This window comes from Sapajus apella, unplaced genomic scaffold, assembly GCF_009761245.1.
Source record: "Sapajus apella isolate SASKATOON/1434 unplaced genomic scaffold, GSC_monkey_1.0 scaffold126, whole genome shotgun sequence".
NCBI classification, from domain to species: domain Eukaryota; kingdom Metazoa; phylum Chordata; class Mammalia; order Primates; family Cebidae; genus Sapajus; species Sapajus apella.
In genome coordinates, this window is record NW_022437066.1 from 4,499,131 (window position 1) to 4,510,558 (window position 11,428).

The window sequence follows — 11,428 nt, forward strand, 5'->3', positions numbered from 1 at the left end:
ACCCAGCCAGGGGTGAGGGTTACAGAGACTGCAGAATTAAGTACGCCACTGGCCAGTCACAGACTTTTGCCAGAGATGATTACTGTGGAAACTGGCCTTGGGCCTCTTTATTAGTCCCCTGAGAGGAGTGTGAGGTGTGCACGCTGGGCCCGGGCGACACTTCCCCCGACCCAAGGGAAACAGTGGCCCACGGGAAGGAAGGGCAGGGAGTGGGCACCCGTGGAGGAGGGGCCTCTGAGGTGTCTGTCTTCTCTCCAGCATCAGGGCTGAGCAGCTTCCCCGCCCAGGGGGCTGAGAGAGGTGGCCGCCTCCAGCCTCAGGTGCACTTTTTTTGCATAAGAAACCAGCTCCTTGAAGGAAGAAACAGGCAGGTCAGTTTTCATGGACAGTGACTTAATCCACCAGTCATGGACAGGAAACTTTAGAGAGGTCTGATTACTCCTCCCGTTTAAGATTAATTTTGGCCCAGTCGTAGAGATGGTCTAATAGGGAGGCAGGAGGGCAGTCTTGAAAACTACGTGTGGAGGTCAAGGTCAGTTCCATGCAAACATCTATTCCAGGCCCCCGGACGTGGTGCACCCCGGCTGGGGGCTTCCACCTGGAGGGAGGCCTGGTTTGTTAAAGGCTCTGCTGTCACTCACCTGGCTGGACGTGAAGCGCTCCTTGATCTCCTGGACCAGGGCCTTCATGCCACTGGACACTAGCTCTGGCAGGATCTCCTCTGCAGGTGGAGCAGAGAAGGTTCTGAGGCCAGAGCCCCTCCCATGCCCCTTGCTGGGAGCCCCCAGGAGGATGAGGGTGGGTCGCAGTCCCCCTTGGGCTTGGCATGCACAGATCCTGCAGTTCCAGAGCCCCATGCACCACCCTCAGCCAGGACAGTCCCTGCTGCTTGGAAGATGCCAAATGAGTGGGAAGTTTCCAAGGGCCGAGAAGTGGGGTTAAGCATGTCTTTCCTGTCAGGGGGAGTGGGGCACCTCTGACCGCTGGGCTCTGGGAGTTGTGAGGCAAGAAGGGGTTCTGACCGTAGGAAGCTAGGTGGACCAGCAGCATGGCCACGTTCTCCACCACCTCCGGGTCGTCCCTATGGAGCTGGTAGGTCTCCTTGATAAGACTGAGGCCGCTGCCACCCTCCTCCTGCACCACCACCTTGAAGGCCGCCAGCTCTGGGGGGTGGGAGAGAGTGGGTTCATGCCCCACTGTTCCCCTGAAAGGGAAGAGCCTTCTGCCCAGGACAGAGGATGGATCACCCCAGAGCTGGGACAGGACAAGAGACAGCCCCCAGGAGGCCCCATCAGCTTGGGTGGACCAACAGGCTAGCATGACCTGAACAGGACCACACAAGAGCAAAGGCGGCAGCCCCCCAGAGCCCAAGGGGTTCTTGTTACTCTGAGGAAGGTTGGGTAGTGCAGAGGTCGGGACCATCAGCCCGGAGTCTCCAGGCGCTCTGTGAAGGAATGAGCTGTGGATCAAGCCCTGACCGTGCTGTGCTCAGCGCTGGGCCCAGCCTGTCAGCTGAGGAACAGGCAGGCTTTGTGTTGGGAATTGGAGACACTGTCTCCAGGGCTGTTTTGATCAGTCACGGTGTGCCCGCATGTTGGGAAACCTGTGCAGATGTGATGTGTATATGGACAGAGACAAGGTCACGGGGTAGCATGACAGTTTATCAAGTGTGCATGGAAGTCTCTGGTGATTTCTGGATGACTGGACTTTAGATTGTTTTTAATTTATTTTCCTTTTTGATGTGTTGCTTCTGCTTTTTGGTTTGTGGCGCCTGGCAGATGTAACTGATGGGGGCTTTTTGCCTCCAACTCTAGGTGGCAGTCTCGCCCTGTCCCCAGGCTTACCTGACACCTTCACCAGGCTGGCCAGTCCCTGGTAGGCACTGTTCACCAGCCGGACTCTGTCCTGGCACAGCCGGACACTCTGCAGGAGCAGCGCCACCACTTGTTCAAACTGCTGCTCCTTGATGCAGCCTGCAGAAAGCCAGGCTGCCTTGTTCTTGTGTGTGTGGGGCCCACCCCCCGCCACACCCCAGGGGCCCCGGGTGCCCATCCAGCTCACCCAGCAGGGACAGCAGCCAGAAGACTGCACAGCTGGCTTCCGCCATTTCCGCATCCGCAGGGTAGGTGGCCAACACCTGGCTGATGAGGTCCGGGACCTCCTCCAAGGGACCCTTGTTCACAATGACAGCTGGAACCAGGACAGGGATGGAAAGGGAACACCCAGGCCTTTGGTATGTACAGGGGGGCCTTCCTACTCCCCATCCAGTAAGGACAACAGCAGAAATGGGATGGGGGAGGTCAGCTGTCCTCAGGGAGGGGAGGGGTTAGCCCAGGAAAGGTTCGGAGAATCCCGCGCTTTGGGTGCTAGCAGGGCTCTCGGGTTTCCTGGGCTCTCCAAGGTTTGGAGCCCTCTTTTTCCTGGGGCACTGGAATGCCAAGATGGGGTCTAGAGGAAGGGAAGCAGCACAGGCCGGGAGGCCCCCGATTGTGAATCAAAAAGCAAAACAGCATCCAGCACCACCGCTGCCCTCTGGGACCAGGACTGCCTGGGAAATCCCAGGATGTTTCCCTGGGCAGGAGGCACTTAAAATGGAAGGGTCTGCCCACTGGACAAGAAGTCCTGAAGTCCTGCCTCTGGCCGAAGGCCTTTCCTCCCCTGTCTTCCTGCTCCTTGATTTTCTTCTGCTGTAGTTTGACGCTCTCAGCCTTTCCCAGGCCATGGCTGTCCTGAATGTTTCAGGAACTGGACATGGAGGTCCCTCAAAGGCTCTTGGGGCAGTCAGGGAGTGGCTGGGGCAAGGCTGCCAGCCCTGGTGGGACAGCGGGACAGCAGGAGGAGGCCCCTCACCGTCCAGCAGGAGGGCCCAGAGCAGGCCCAGGCCGCTGACGCAGACGTCCCTCCTTTGGAGGGAGCTGTGCAGGTGCTCCAGTATGTGGTCTAGCAGCCCGGCGTTCTGCAGCTCCTCTGACACCGACTCTGTGGGTGGGCCAGAATCAGGGCCCCAGGGCCCCTCCCTCGAGGAAGCCTTCCTGCCTCTGTTGTCCTCGGGCACTACAGTCCCATTTGACCTGCCATCCTGGGTGCCTGCTCTGGGGCAGGTCTCATGCACTCGTGGAGCCCGGAACAGGAGGACATGGGACTGGCCCCCTAGAGGAATCTGTCCATCTCGTGGGCCACCGGTTCCAATAGCTGCCATTCCCACTACCAGGCTGGGTCTGACCTCAGTAGCTTCCCATCCAGGGTGCCTGGCCCTGCCTCCTGGGCTTACAGAGCTGGCCTGTGCCTGCCAGGATGGAACCATGACAGGGCCCTATCCCAGTAGGACAAGCTGACATCCATTTTGCCTGATGGTTCCAGCTGACATCTATTCCTAGTGCCTCCTTTCACTCCCAGAAGTAAGATCAATGATGCATGATCAGTTGTCAGGTCTGTGCAGTAAAGAGGGTGCTGGGACCCAGCCCTGACCCCTGCTGCATGGGACTCAGCAGCTGTCCTTGGGCTCTCTCCAAGGACCAGCTTCCTGTTCAGGGGAACAGTGCCCACCCATCTGTGGGTGAAGGTGTGAGTGTTCCGTATGGCCCTCTCCTGCCCACGGTCCTGGCTGGTGGCTTCGGAAGCCCACTGGGCCCTATGGAATGGAGACACACAGGGCATTTGCCCCCCAGCCTCCCAGAAGAGGCAGAAAATGTGTGAAGTACATGTCACTGGTGTGAAGCCCACAGCTGCGCCTGGCACATCTGTAGCCAGAACCAGTGACTTTAAGCATGGAAGCTTGTCATCAAGATGGAAAAGGACTCAACCAGCATTTGGGGTGGCCAACTGAAGACAGCCAAATGCCGATGTGCATCTGAGGAGGAGGCCCAGCACTGTCCTGTCCAACCCACCTGTACCCCAAACCATCCCTTCCTGAGACCCTGGGAAGGGCTGTCCTGGATAGTGGGTGGGGCAGGAGGTGGCTGGCTGGCAGCCGCACCCTGGGTTGTGGTGATGGCCAGCAGGCTGTAGACCATGACCAGAAGCTGCTCCTCCTCAGGGTGGCTCCGAAGACATCGCAGCAGGGTGGAGGTGATGGCTTGGTTGCAGGGAACCTTAGCTTCCGGGTCAAGCACCAGCGCTGTTAGGATCAGAGGAAGACATCTGGGGTTAGCCCCACAGCTGGGGCATGCAGCCAGACAGACAAAGCTCACAGGCTGGGGGACAGCATCTCCACTTTGCATGAAGGAAACTGAGGTCTGCCTTGTTCTCCTGGCCCAGAACAGGCCTCTGTGGATGCCTATGGCCTGATGGAGTAAAGGACTGGAGGGGAGCCCTGCCTGGCTGGGCCACGGATCCTGGTCCCCTGGAGCTGGCCAGGCAGCACTGAACACAATTTCAACATTGCTTGGAACTCAAAACTTCAACATTGATACTAGAAATGTGGCCATGCATGGTGGCTCATGCCTGTGATCCAAACACTTTGGGGGGCTGAGGTGGGAGGATCACTTGAGGTCAGGAGTTTGAGACCAGCCTGGCCAACATGGTGAAACCCTGTCTCTACTAAAAATACAAAAATTAGCTGGGTGTGGTGGCGGGCGCCTGTAGTTGCAGCTACTCAGGAGGCTGAGGCAGGAGAATCGCTTGAACCCAGGAGGCGGAGGTTGCAGTGAGCTGAGACTGTGCCACTGTACCCCAGCCTGGGCAACAAGAGCAAAACCCATCTCAAAAAACGAAAAGGAAACTAGAAAGGTAACAAAACACTTTTTGTTAAAAGATCAAATTTAGTTCAACTTTTTTAGCAACCCAAAGTCTCTGGTAGGAGGCTCGGGCTCTCAGCTCCAGCCTTGCCCATCAGGGCAGTGGAATGAACTCAGCACTGCCCTCCTACCAGCCCTCTCCAGGGGACACAACCACCCTCCCTGAGGGTCACAGCAGAGGACCTCGGGTCAAGCTCCTCTCTTCATACCTGGGAAACTGGCAAGAGCAACAGGAGCTTGTCCAGGGCTATGGAGCAGGCAAAAGGCAGGCCTGGGTGGGATCCACATCTCCAGCTCCTGGCCTGTGCCGTCTCTGCCATCTGGGATAGGGTCCCATGGGCACAGAGGGCATGGACTGTCTGGAGGGTCAGATACCAACCAGGTAACAAACAGGCAGGGGAACAAGAGAGCTGGGCCACCAGGAGCATCTCCCCTACCTGCCCTGGCCCCGGTGCCCACCTTGGCCCAGGAGACACAGCCACAGGGGGCAGTGGACAGCCTCCCAACCCCGCCTGGCCCGGTGCCCACCTTGACCCAGGAGGTGCAGCAGCAGGGAGCAGGCGCATAACTGGATGTCGAGGACCCTGTCGTGCAGCTCCATGGTTGTGAGCACCACTTCCACCAGCTCCGGGGGCCACGGCAGACCTGGCAGGACGGGCAGCACAGGGGAGATTCACTGTGGGGTCAGGTTGAGGGCATATAGACCAGACCAGGGCCCCCAGAGGTGGGTGGGAGTCTGCAGGGCCCTTGGTGGGTGAATAGAAGAGGGAAGGACAAAGGATTGGTGCTAGCTCCGTGTAGTGTGTGCCATGTCTGCCCTGGGCGTCCTGCTCTGCTGCCCACAGCTCTGTGAAGTGGGCGCTGCCGGGACTACCCTTGTGCAGATGAGGGACCTGGGGTCAGTGGGATGAAAGCATCTGCTCTTCAGCATTTGAACCCGGCCAGTCTACTCCAGAGCCCTTGGCTGCACCTGCCCTGAGGGTGGACATGGGTGGGCTCCGTCCACCCCACCACTGTGCCAGGAACTGTTGTGGGCTGGGGACTGGGCGCAGGGCAGTGGCCAGGCAGCCATCCCTCCACTGTAGGCTCACTAGAACAACAAGGAAGAAGTCCTGGCACCCAGAATGCTGAGCAAAGCAAGCCTGTTGCTTTTTTTTTTTTTTTTGAAGACAGTCTCACTCTATCGCCCAGGCTGGGGTGCAGTGGCATCACCTTGGCTCACTACAACCTCTGCCTCCTGGGTTCAAGCAATTCTCCTGCCTCAGCCTCCTGGGTAGCTGAGATTATAGGCAGGCACCACCATGCCTGGCTAATTTTTATATTTTTAGTAGAGACCTTGGTTTCACCATGTTGGCCAAGCTGGTCTCAAACTCCTGATCTCAAGTGATCCGCCCACCTCAGCCTCCCAAAGTGCTGGGATTGCAGGCGTGAGCCACCGCTCCTGGCTGCAAGCCCATTTCTAAGCAAGGCGTAGGGGGAGGTGTGGCTCCAGGTGGTGGGAAAGACCCACCCTTTGGGACGGGGCCCAACAGCTTCCCTGGTTTTCCCAGGGAGGCAAAAATCTCTCTTCCCAGGGACTCTGTCCTGGTCACAGCTAACCTCCAAAAGGGGTCGAAGAGGAGGAGGGGAGGGAGGGAATGGTAAATGGCCCATATGAGGCCTCTGCCACCTCTCTCAAGGCCAGGGCTGGGCCTTGTCACCTCTGAGGCCTGAGCCACTGCAACAAACCTCAGTGGATTCCTAATCCAGGTCGGATGGATAGATGATGGATGGGTGGATGTGTGAAGGTAATGTTCAGGCAGGTCAAAAAGGTCTAATGGAAAGATTTTATGAAAGCGGTTTTGGCACAAGCATTTTAAAAATTGGCCGGGTGCGGAGGCTCACACCTGTAGTACCAGCACTTTGGAAGGTGGAAACAGGCAGACCACTTGAAGTCAGGAGTTCGAGACCAGCCTGGCCAACATGGTAAGACCCCATCTCTACTAAAAATACAAAAAGTTAGTCGGGCATAGTGGCACACACCTGTAGTCCCAGTTACTTGAGAGGCTGAGCAGGACAATCACTTTAATCCAGGAGGGGGAGGTTGCAGTGAGCCAAGATCGCACCACTGCACTCCAGCCTGGGGACAGAGGAAGACCCCGTCTGAAAAAACAAAACAAGAACACTGCTTTCCTCAACACTCTCCATGAATGAGCAGTAACAATCCTTTTGGGTTTTGTTTGTTTTTTGAGATAGGGTCTTCCAGGCTGGAGTGCAGTGGTGCAAGCATGGCTCACTATAGCCTTGATTCCCTGAGCTCAAGCAATCCTCCTGCCTCAGCCTCTCGAGTAGCTGGGACAACAGACATGTCACCACACCTGGCTACTTTATTTTTTGTAGAAATGGGGTTGCCCAGGCTAGTTCTCGAACCCCTGGGCTCAAGCAGTCCTCCCGCCTTGGCCTCTCAAGGTGTTGGGATTACAGGCACGAGCCAGCCGCCAGGGCATGCATTCTTAATAGGTGGGCGAGTTGCTGTATCTAGAAAAATGTAAAGTATTCACACCCTTGAACATCTAGGAATCTGTGCTACAGAAACATAAGCGCACAGATACACACCAGGGTGTCCATTCTAGTGCCATTTATAATAGTGGAAACAGCAACAACTCAGATACCCGTCATAGGGATAGTGGGGTAGATGGGATGTCTACGGCCCCATTAAAATCATGTGAGGGCTGCCACCCCACCCCTTCCCTGCTGTCTTCCCCAGGCAGATAGCAGAGACGTGGGATGCTTCTGGGAAGGCATGCACACCTCCATGCTGCATGAAAGCAGCGGCAGGGAGAGCCCGGGGGGAGGCCAGCCTCAGCTCCCCACAGGCCGGGCCATGGGTCTGCCCTTCGTGGCGAAACTGGGAAAGGGGTGCGGGCTGGGGCCTACCTAGCTGATCTGCAGGCATTTTCAGAAACCTCTTCAAGGCCCTGAGCTGGACTTCGGGCCAGCTAGAGAAGTTCTGCATGACCTCTGCAGGGACAGGAAGGCAGGGGAGGGAACTTTCTGAGGACCAGGGCCTCGGGGCCTTGTCTCTGGGCACCACACTGGCCTGGCTGCTGTGTGTGCATCCCCTCCTGAGATCCACGGGTTCAGGACGAGAGGGAGGGGCTGTTACCATCCCACTTTACAGATGAGGCCACTGAGACCAAGTGACCTTTCCATAGTAGAACCCAAGCCTGTCTCGGAGTCCACAAATGGCGGAGCGCACTTTTGTTCATCCTGGGCACATGGGGGCACACAGGAAGTGATGCTGTGTGAGGAAGATGCCCCAGGACCACTGTGTGCCAGCCAGGCTGTGGAAGCAAAAGCAGAGGGTTGTGGGAGGCCCGGGCAGTGACTCGCCATTGAGCTACAGAGAGGATTTGTGCAGCAGGAGCAGGGGGGAAACGGGTGGGGGCCAAGCTACGGAGATGGACTTGGTGTTAGAGGTCGTTGGGAGCTATGGAGGGTATTTGAGCAGGGCAGTCCCCTGAGCAATGTGTAGGGATAGATGGAGGAAAACTGTTCCTACCCACTGGTTGTGCACGTGGAGCTAGGCCAGGGGCATAAATAATGAGCCTTCTGGAATGAAACAATAGGATGCCGAGGCCTCGGAGAGGAGCTCCAGGGCACACTCCCCCTTTGTGTCCCCAGCATCACCTAAAATGCTGGCCACGTTGCCTGCTAAGAGCATGTCGGTGAAGGACACAGGCAGCATCTGTCGGTGCAGGGTCAGCGAGATGCAGGAGGACTTGAAGGAGCCGCTCACGAAGGTGATGTGCACCACATCCCTAGCAGAGGAGCAGAGAGGGCTGAGTAACCCAGCAGCGCCCCCGCCTCCTCCCCACGCGGCTCTCTCTCTGCCTCCTACTCCATCTCTAGTAAACCCTGCCTCTATTAAAAATACAAAAATTAGGCCGGGCGCGGTGGCTTACGCCTGTAATCCCAGTACTGTGGGAGGCCGAGGTGGGTGGATCACGAGGTTAAGAGATCGAGACCATCCTGGTCAACATGGTGAAACCCCGTCTCTACTAAAAATACAAAAAATCAGCTGGGCATGGTGGCGCGTGCCTATAATCCCAGCTACTCAGGAGGCTGAGGCAGGAGAATTGCCTGAACCCAGGAGGCGGAGGTTGCAGTGAGCCGAGATTGCGCCATTGCACTCCAGCCTGGGTAACAAGAGTGAAACTCCGTCTCAAAAAAAAAAAAAAAAAAAAAAAAAATACAAAAATTAGCCAGGCATGGTGGCACGCGCCTGTAGTCCCAGCTTTTCGGGAGGCTGAGACCGGATAATCGCTTGAACCCAGGAGGTGGAGGCTGTGGTGAGCTGAGATACCCAAAGTGCACTCCAGCCTGGTTGACAATGCAAGACTCTGTCTAAAAAAAAAAAAAAAACCCGACCCTGAGCTCACTTTATCGTTATTCGATCTGAGGGGTTGATCTGGAGCATCAAGGGCAGAAGGTTCCGGAAGGTTTCTGCATCCGGGATTTGCTTCTCCTCCATTGTCTTCAGGATGCCCTTCAGGCTGCCTGGGCTCTGGCGGAGGGACTTTCGCAGATGCATGGCTTCTGTGCCCTGCATGGAGAGGGGACAGCTCTGTACAATCCCTTAAGTAAACGGAAACTGGGCCCTGGCATGGGCAGAGGGTGAACAGAGACCAAGAGATCCAGGAGGAGACCAGGAGAGCCAGGTGGAGCCGCCGCCTACAAGAATGCCCAGAGACCCCAGGGGCCCCGAGCTCTTCCATAAGAATGGAGTTTCAGAGAAGCCAGCTTGTTTCCTAGGGTAGAGTCCTGCCAAGAAATTCCCCGATCTAGACCCAGCCAGTGAGAGGGGCAGCATGCCCATTTCACAGAATATGACATGCCCGAGGTCACTCTGCCTGAGCTGGGGCTGCAGCCCAGACTATTTCCAGGATGTCACAAAGGCGGGAAGGCTCTCATTTCCCTGAGAGTCTTCCAAAGGAAGGGAGTACCAAGGTGCTTCTCAGAGGTGGAGTCTGCGGGTGTGGGAGAGCATGGGGAACCTGGGCCCAGCCAGGTGCCTGTGCTTTCTGGAGACCTCAGTGCCTGCACGTGGTGCTGTGGAGAAGGGAGCTTCCTTGTTCTGGGCATGGCAGGCCCTGGGGCCTAGTGGCCTGACTTCCCCACTTTGTTTTCTGCATATAGAGGATAAGAAGCAACAGGCTAGATTTCCCCACCTCCCTGTAACCAGAGTGACCTCGGAGTGCTTGTGGGGCCAGTGGGGTCCTCTGCCTCTCCTTCCTGCCCACAGGCTATGGCCATGGTGCAGGGGCCCCAGCAGGGATGAGAGCAAGAGCTGCATGCTAAGGCTGTGCAGGAAGAGGGAAGGCACCTCCACACCAGCCTGGGGCTTATGCATGAGGCGGTCCGGGTGTGTTCGGGCCCATGCTGGGTTCCATTGCTTGCAACACCGTGCAGCCTTCACGTTCACAAGGGCACCTGAACTTGGCTTTTCTCCATCAAGTCAACGACACCATATGGAGGCGGCTTTGAGGGTTGCATGGGATCATCTGAATACTCCCACTGCTGTCGCCATCCTGCTAGGGCCCGCAGGTGCTGCATGCTGGGGGGTTCTGAGGAGGGCGGGCCCCCATAGGTGGAGGAGGGGGCTCTGCACAGCCTGCAGAGAGCCCGGGGAAGGGATGTGGATGGGAGGCAGGATGAAACCAAGCCTTCTCCCCAGGCCTGGGCATGTGGGGAGCAGCATGTGGGGTGTGGGGGAGGGGTGGCTCACATCCATGAAGGAGCAGCTGGTCATGTCCAGAACGATGCAGCCCAGGGACCAAATGTCTGATTTCTGGCTAAAGGAGAAGTTGAGGGCTTCGGGGGCCATCCAGGACTTATGAAAGGGATCTGTTGGTAAGAGCAAGGTGGGATCCCTGAGTCCTTTGTTCCCTGAGAGCAGGGGCTTGACAGAGTCACCCTGCCCAGTCCTGTACCCCCTTTGGTGGCCCCCCGAAAGCAGCTTGAAACATGAGCCCTGCAGGTCCTCTTCTCATAAAAGGTGGAGAATATTAACTGGCGAGGAAGAGGCCCCGGTCAGCGGGAGCTTTGCATTGATCTGGAGCCACTGAGGCTGTCCGTCTTGGTGGATGCCCACCAGGCTGGCCCACATGCATGTGTGTGTCTCTGTGCCCAAGATGGCTGTAGAAGGAGTTGGAAGAGGCATGTGCCAAGAATGTGTGCACCCCTCTAAACTTCTTGCCCCTTCTAAATGTCAGGACCTTGGGCCAAAGTAACAGTTGCTCTGCCCTAGTTTCTAAACTGGAACCCCAGACAGGCAGGCAGAAGAGCAGGCTCCTCTGAGTCCATCAGTCCCTGGCTGACCTCAGGCAGCCCCTCCTCCCCTGGACCTCCATTCCCCAGCCCATCAGTAAAGGGCTGGACTCCAAGGACCTGTGCCATCTGCACCTCCAGTTGAACCAACCATCTGCCCATCTGTCCACCCATTCATCCATACACACCCCCATCCATCCATTCATACATCCACTCACCCACCCACCTGCCCACGCACCCATCCACACACTTATCCATCCATCCATCCACACCCACTCACCCACCTACCCACTCATTCACTCACTCACCCACCCACCCATCTGTTCACACAGCCACTCATCCATCCAATCGATCCATACACCTACTCACACATCCTTCCACAC

General features: G+C 57.0%; 1 protein-coding gene across 2 annotated transcripts; it reads right to left on the minus strand.

Moving 5' to 3' along the window:
* Nucleotides 1-79: 79 nt before the first annotated feature.
* STKLD1 (serine/threonine kinase like domain containing 1) lies at nt 80-11,245 on the minus strand. Of its 2 annotated transcripts, XM_032261992.1 has the most exons (12): nt 10,504-11,245; nt 9,158-9,321; nt 8,406-8,536; nt 7,653-7,736; nt 5,265-5,381; nt 3,977-4,117; nt 2,851-2,979; nt 2,062-2,190; nt 1,845-1,973; nt 1,023-1,163; nt 642-721; nt 80-350 (listed from the first exon to the last, which is right to left on the minus strand). In XM_032261992.1, the coding sequence occupies exons 1-12, from the start codon at nt 10,600-10,602 to the stop codon at nt 261-263; spliced, it is 1,434 nt and encodes a 477-aa protein (XP_032117883.1). In that variant the 5' UTR covers nt 10,603-11,245; the 3' UTR covers nt 80-260. The 2 variants fall into 2 exon arrangements, with proteins under 2 accessions (XP_032117883.1, XP_032117884.1); XM_032261993.1 differs by lacking the exon at nt 80-350 and having other exon boundaries at nt 389-721.
* Nucleotides 11,246-11,428: the final 183 nt, after the last annotated feature.

Bases quoted from the DNA above. Each gene is read 5' to 3' on its own strand.
- STKLD1 (XM_032261992.1), bottom strand. From the start codon at position 10,602: ATGGCCCCCGAAGCCCTCAACTTCTCCTTTAGCCAGAAATCAGACATT. The intron at 5,382-7,652 runs GTAGGCCCCAGC...CCGTCCTGCCAG, and splicing joins AATGCCTGCAGATCAGCTAG to GTCTGCCGTGGCCCCCGGAG. The intron at 2,980-3,976 runs GTGCGGCTGCCA...GCCCACCCACAG, and splicing joins GGCCATCACCACAACCCAGG to AGTCGGTGTCAGAGGAGCTG.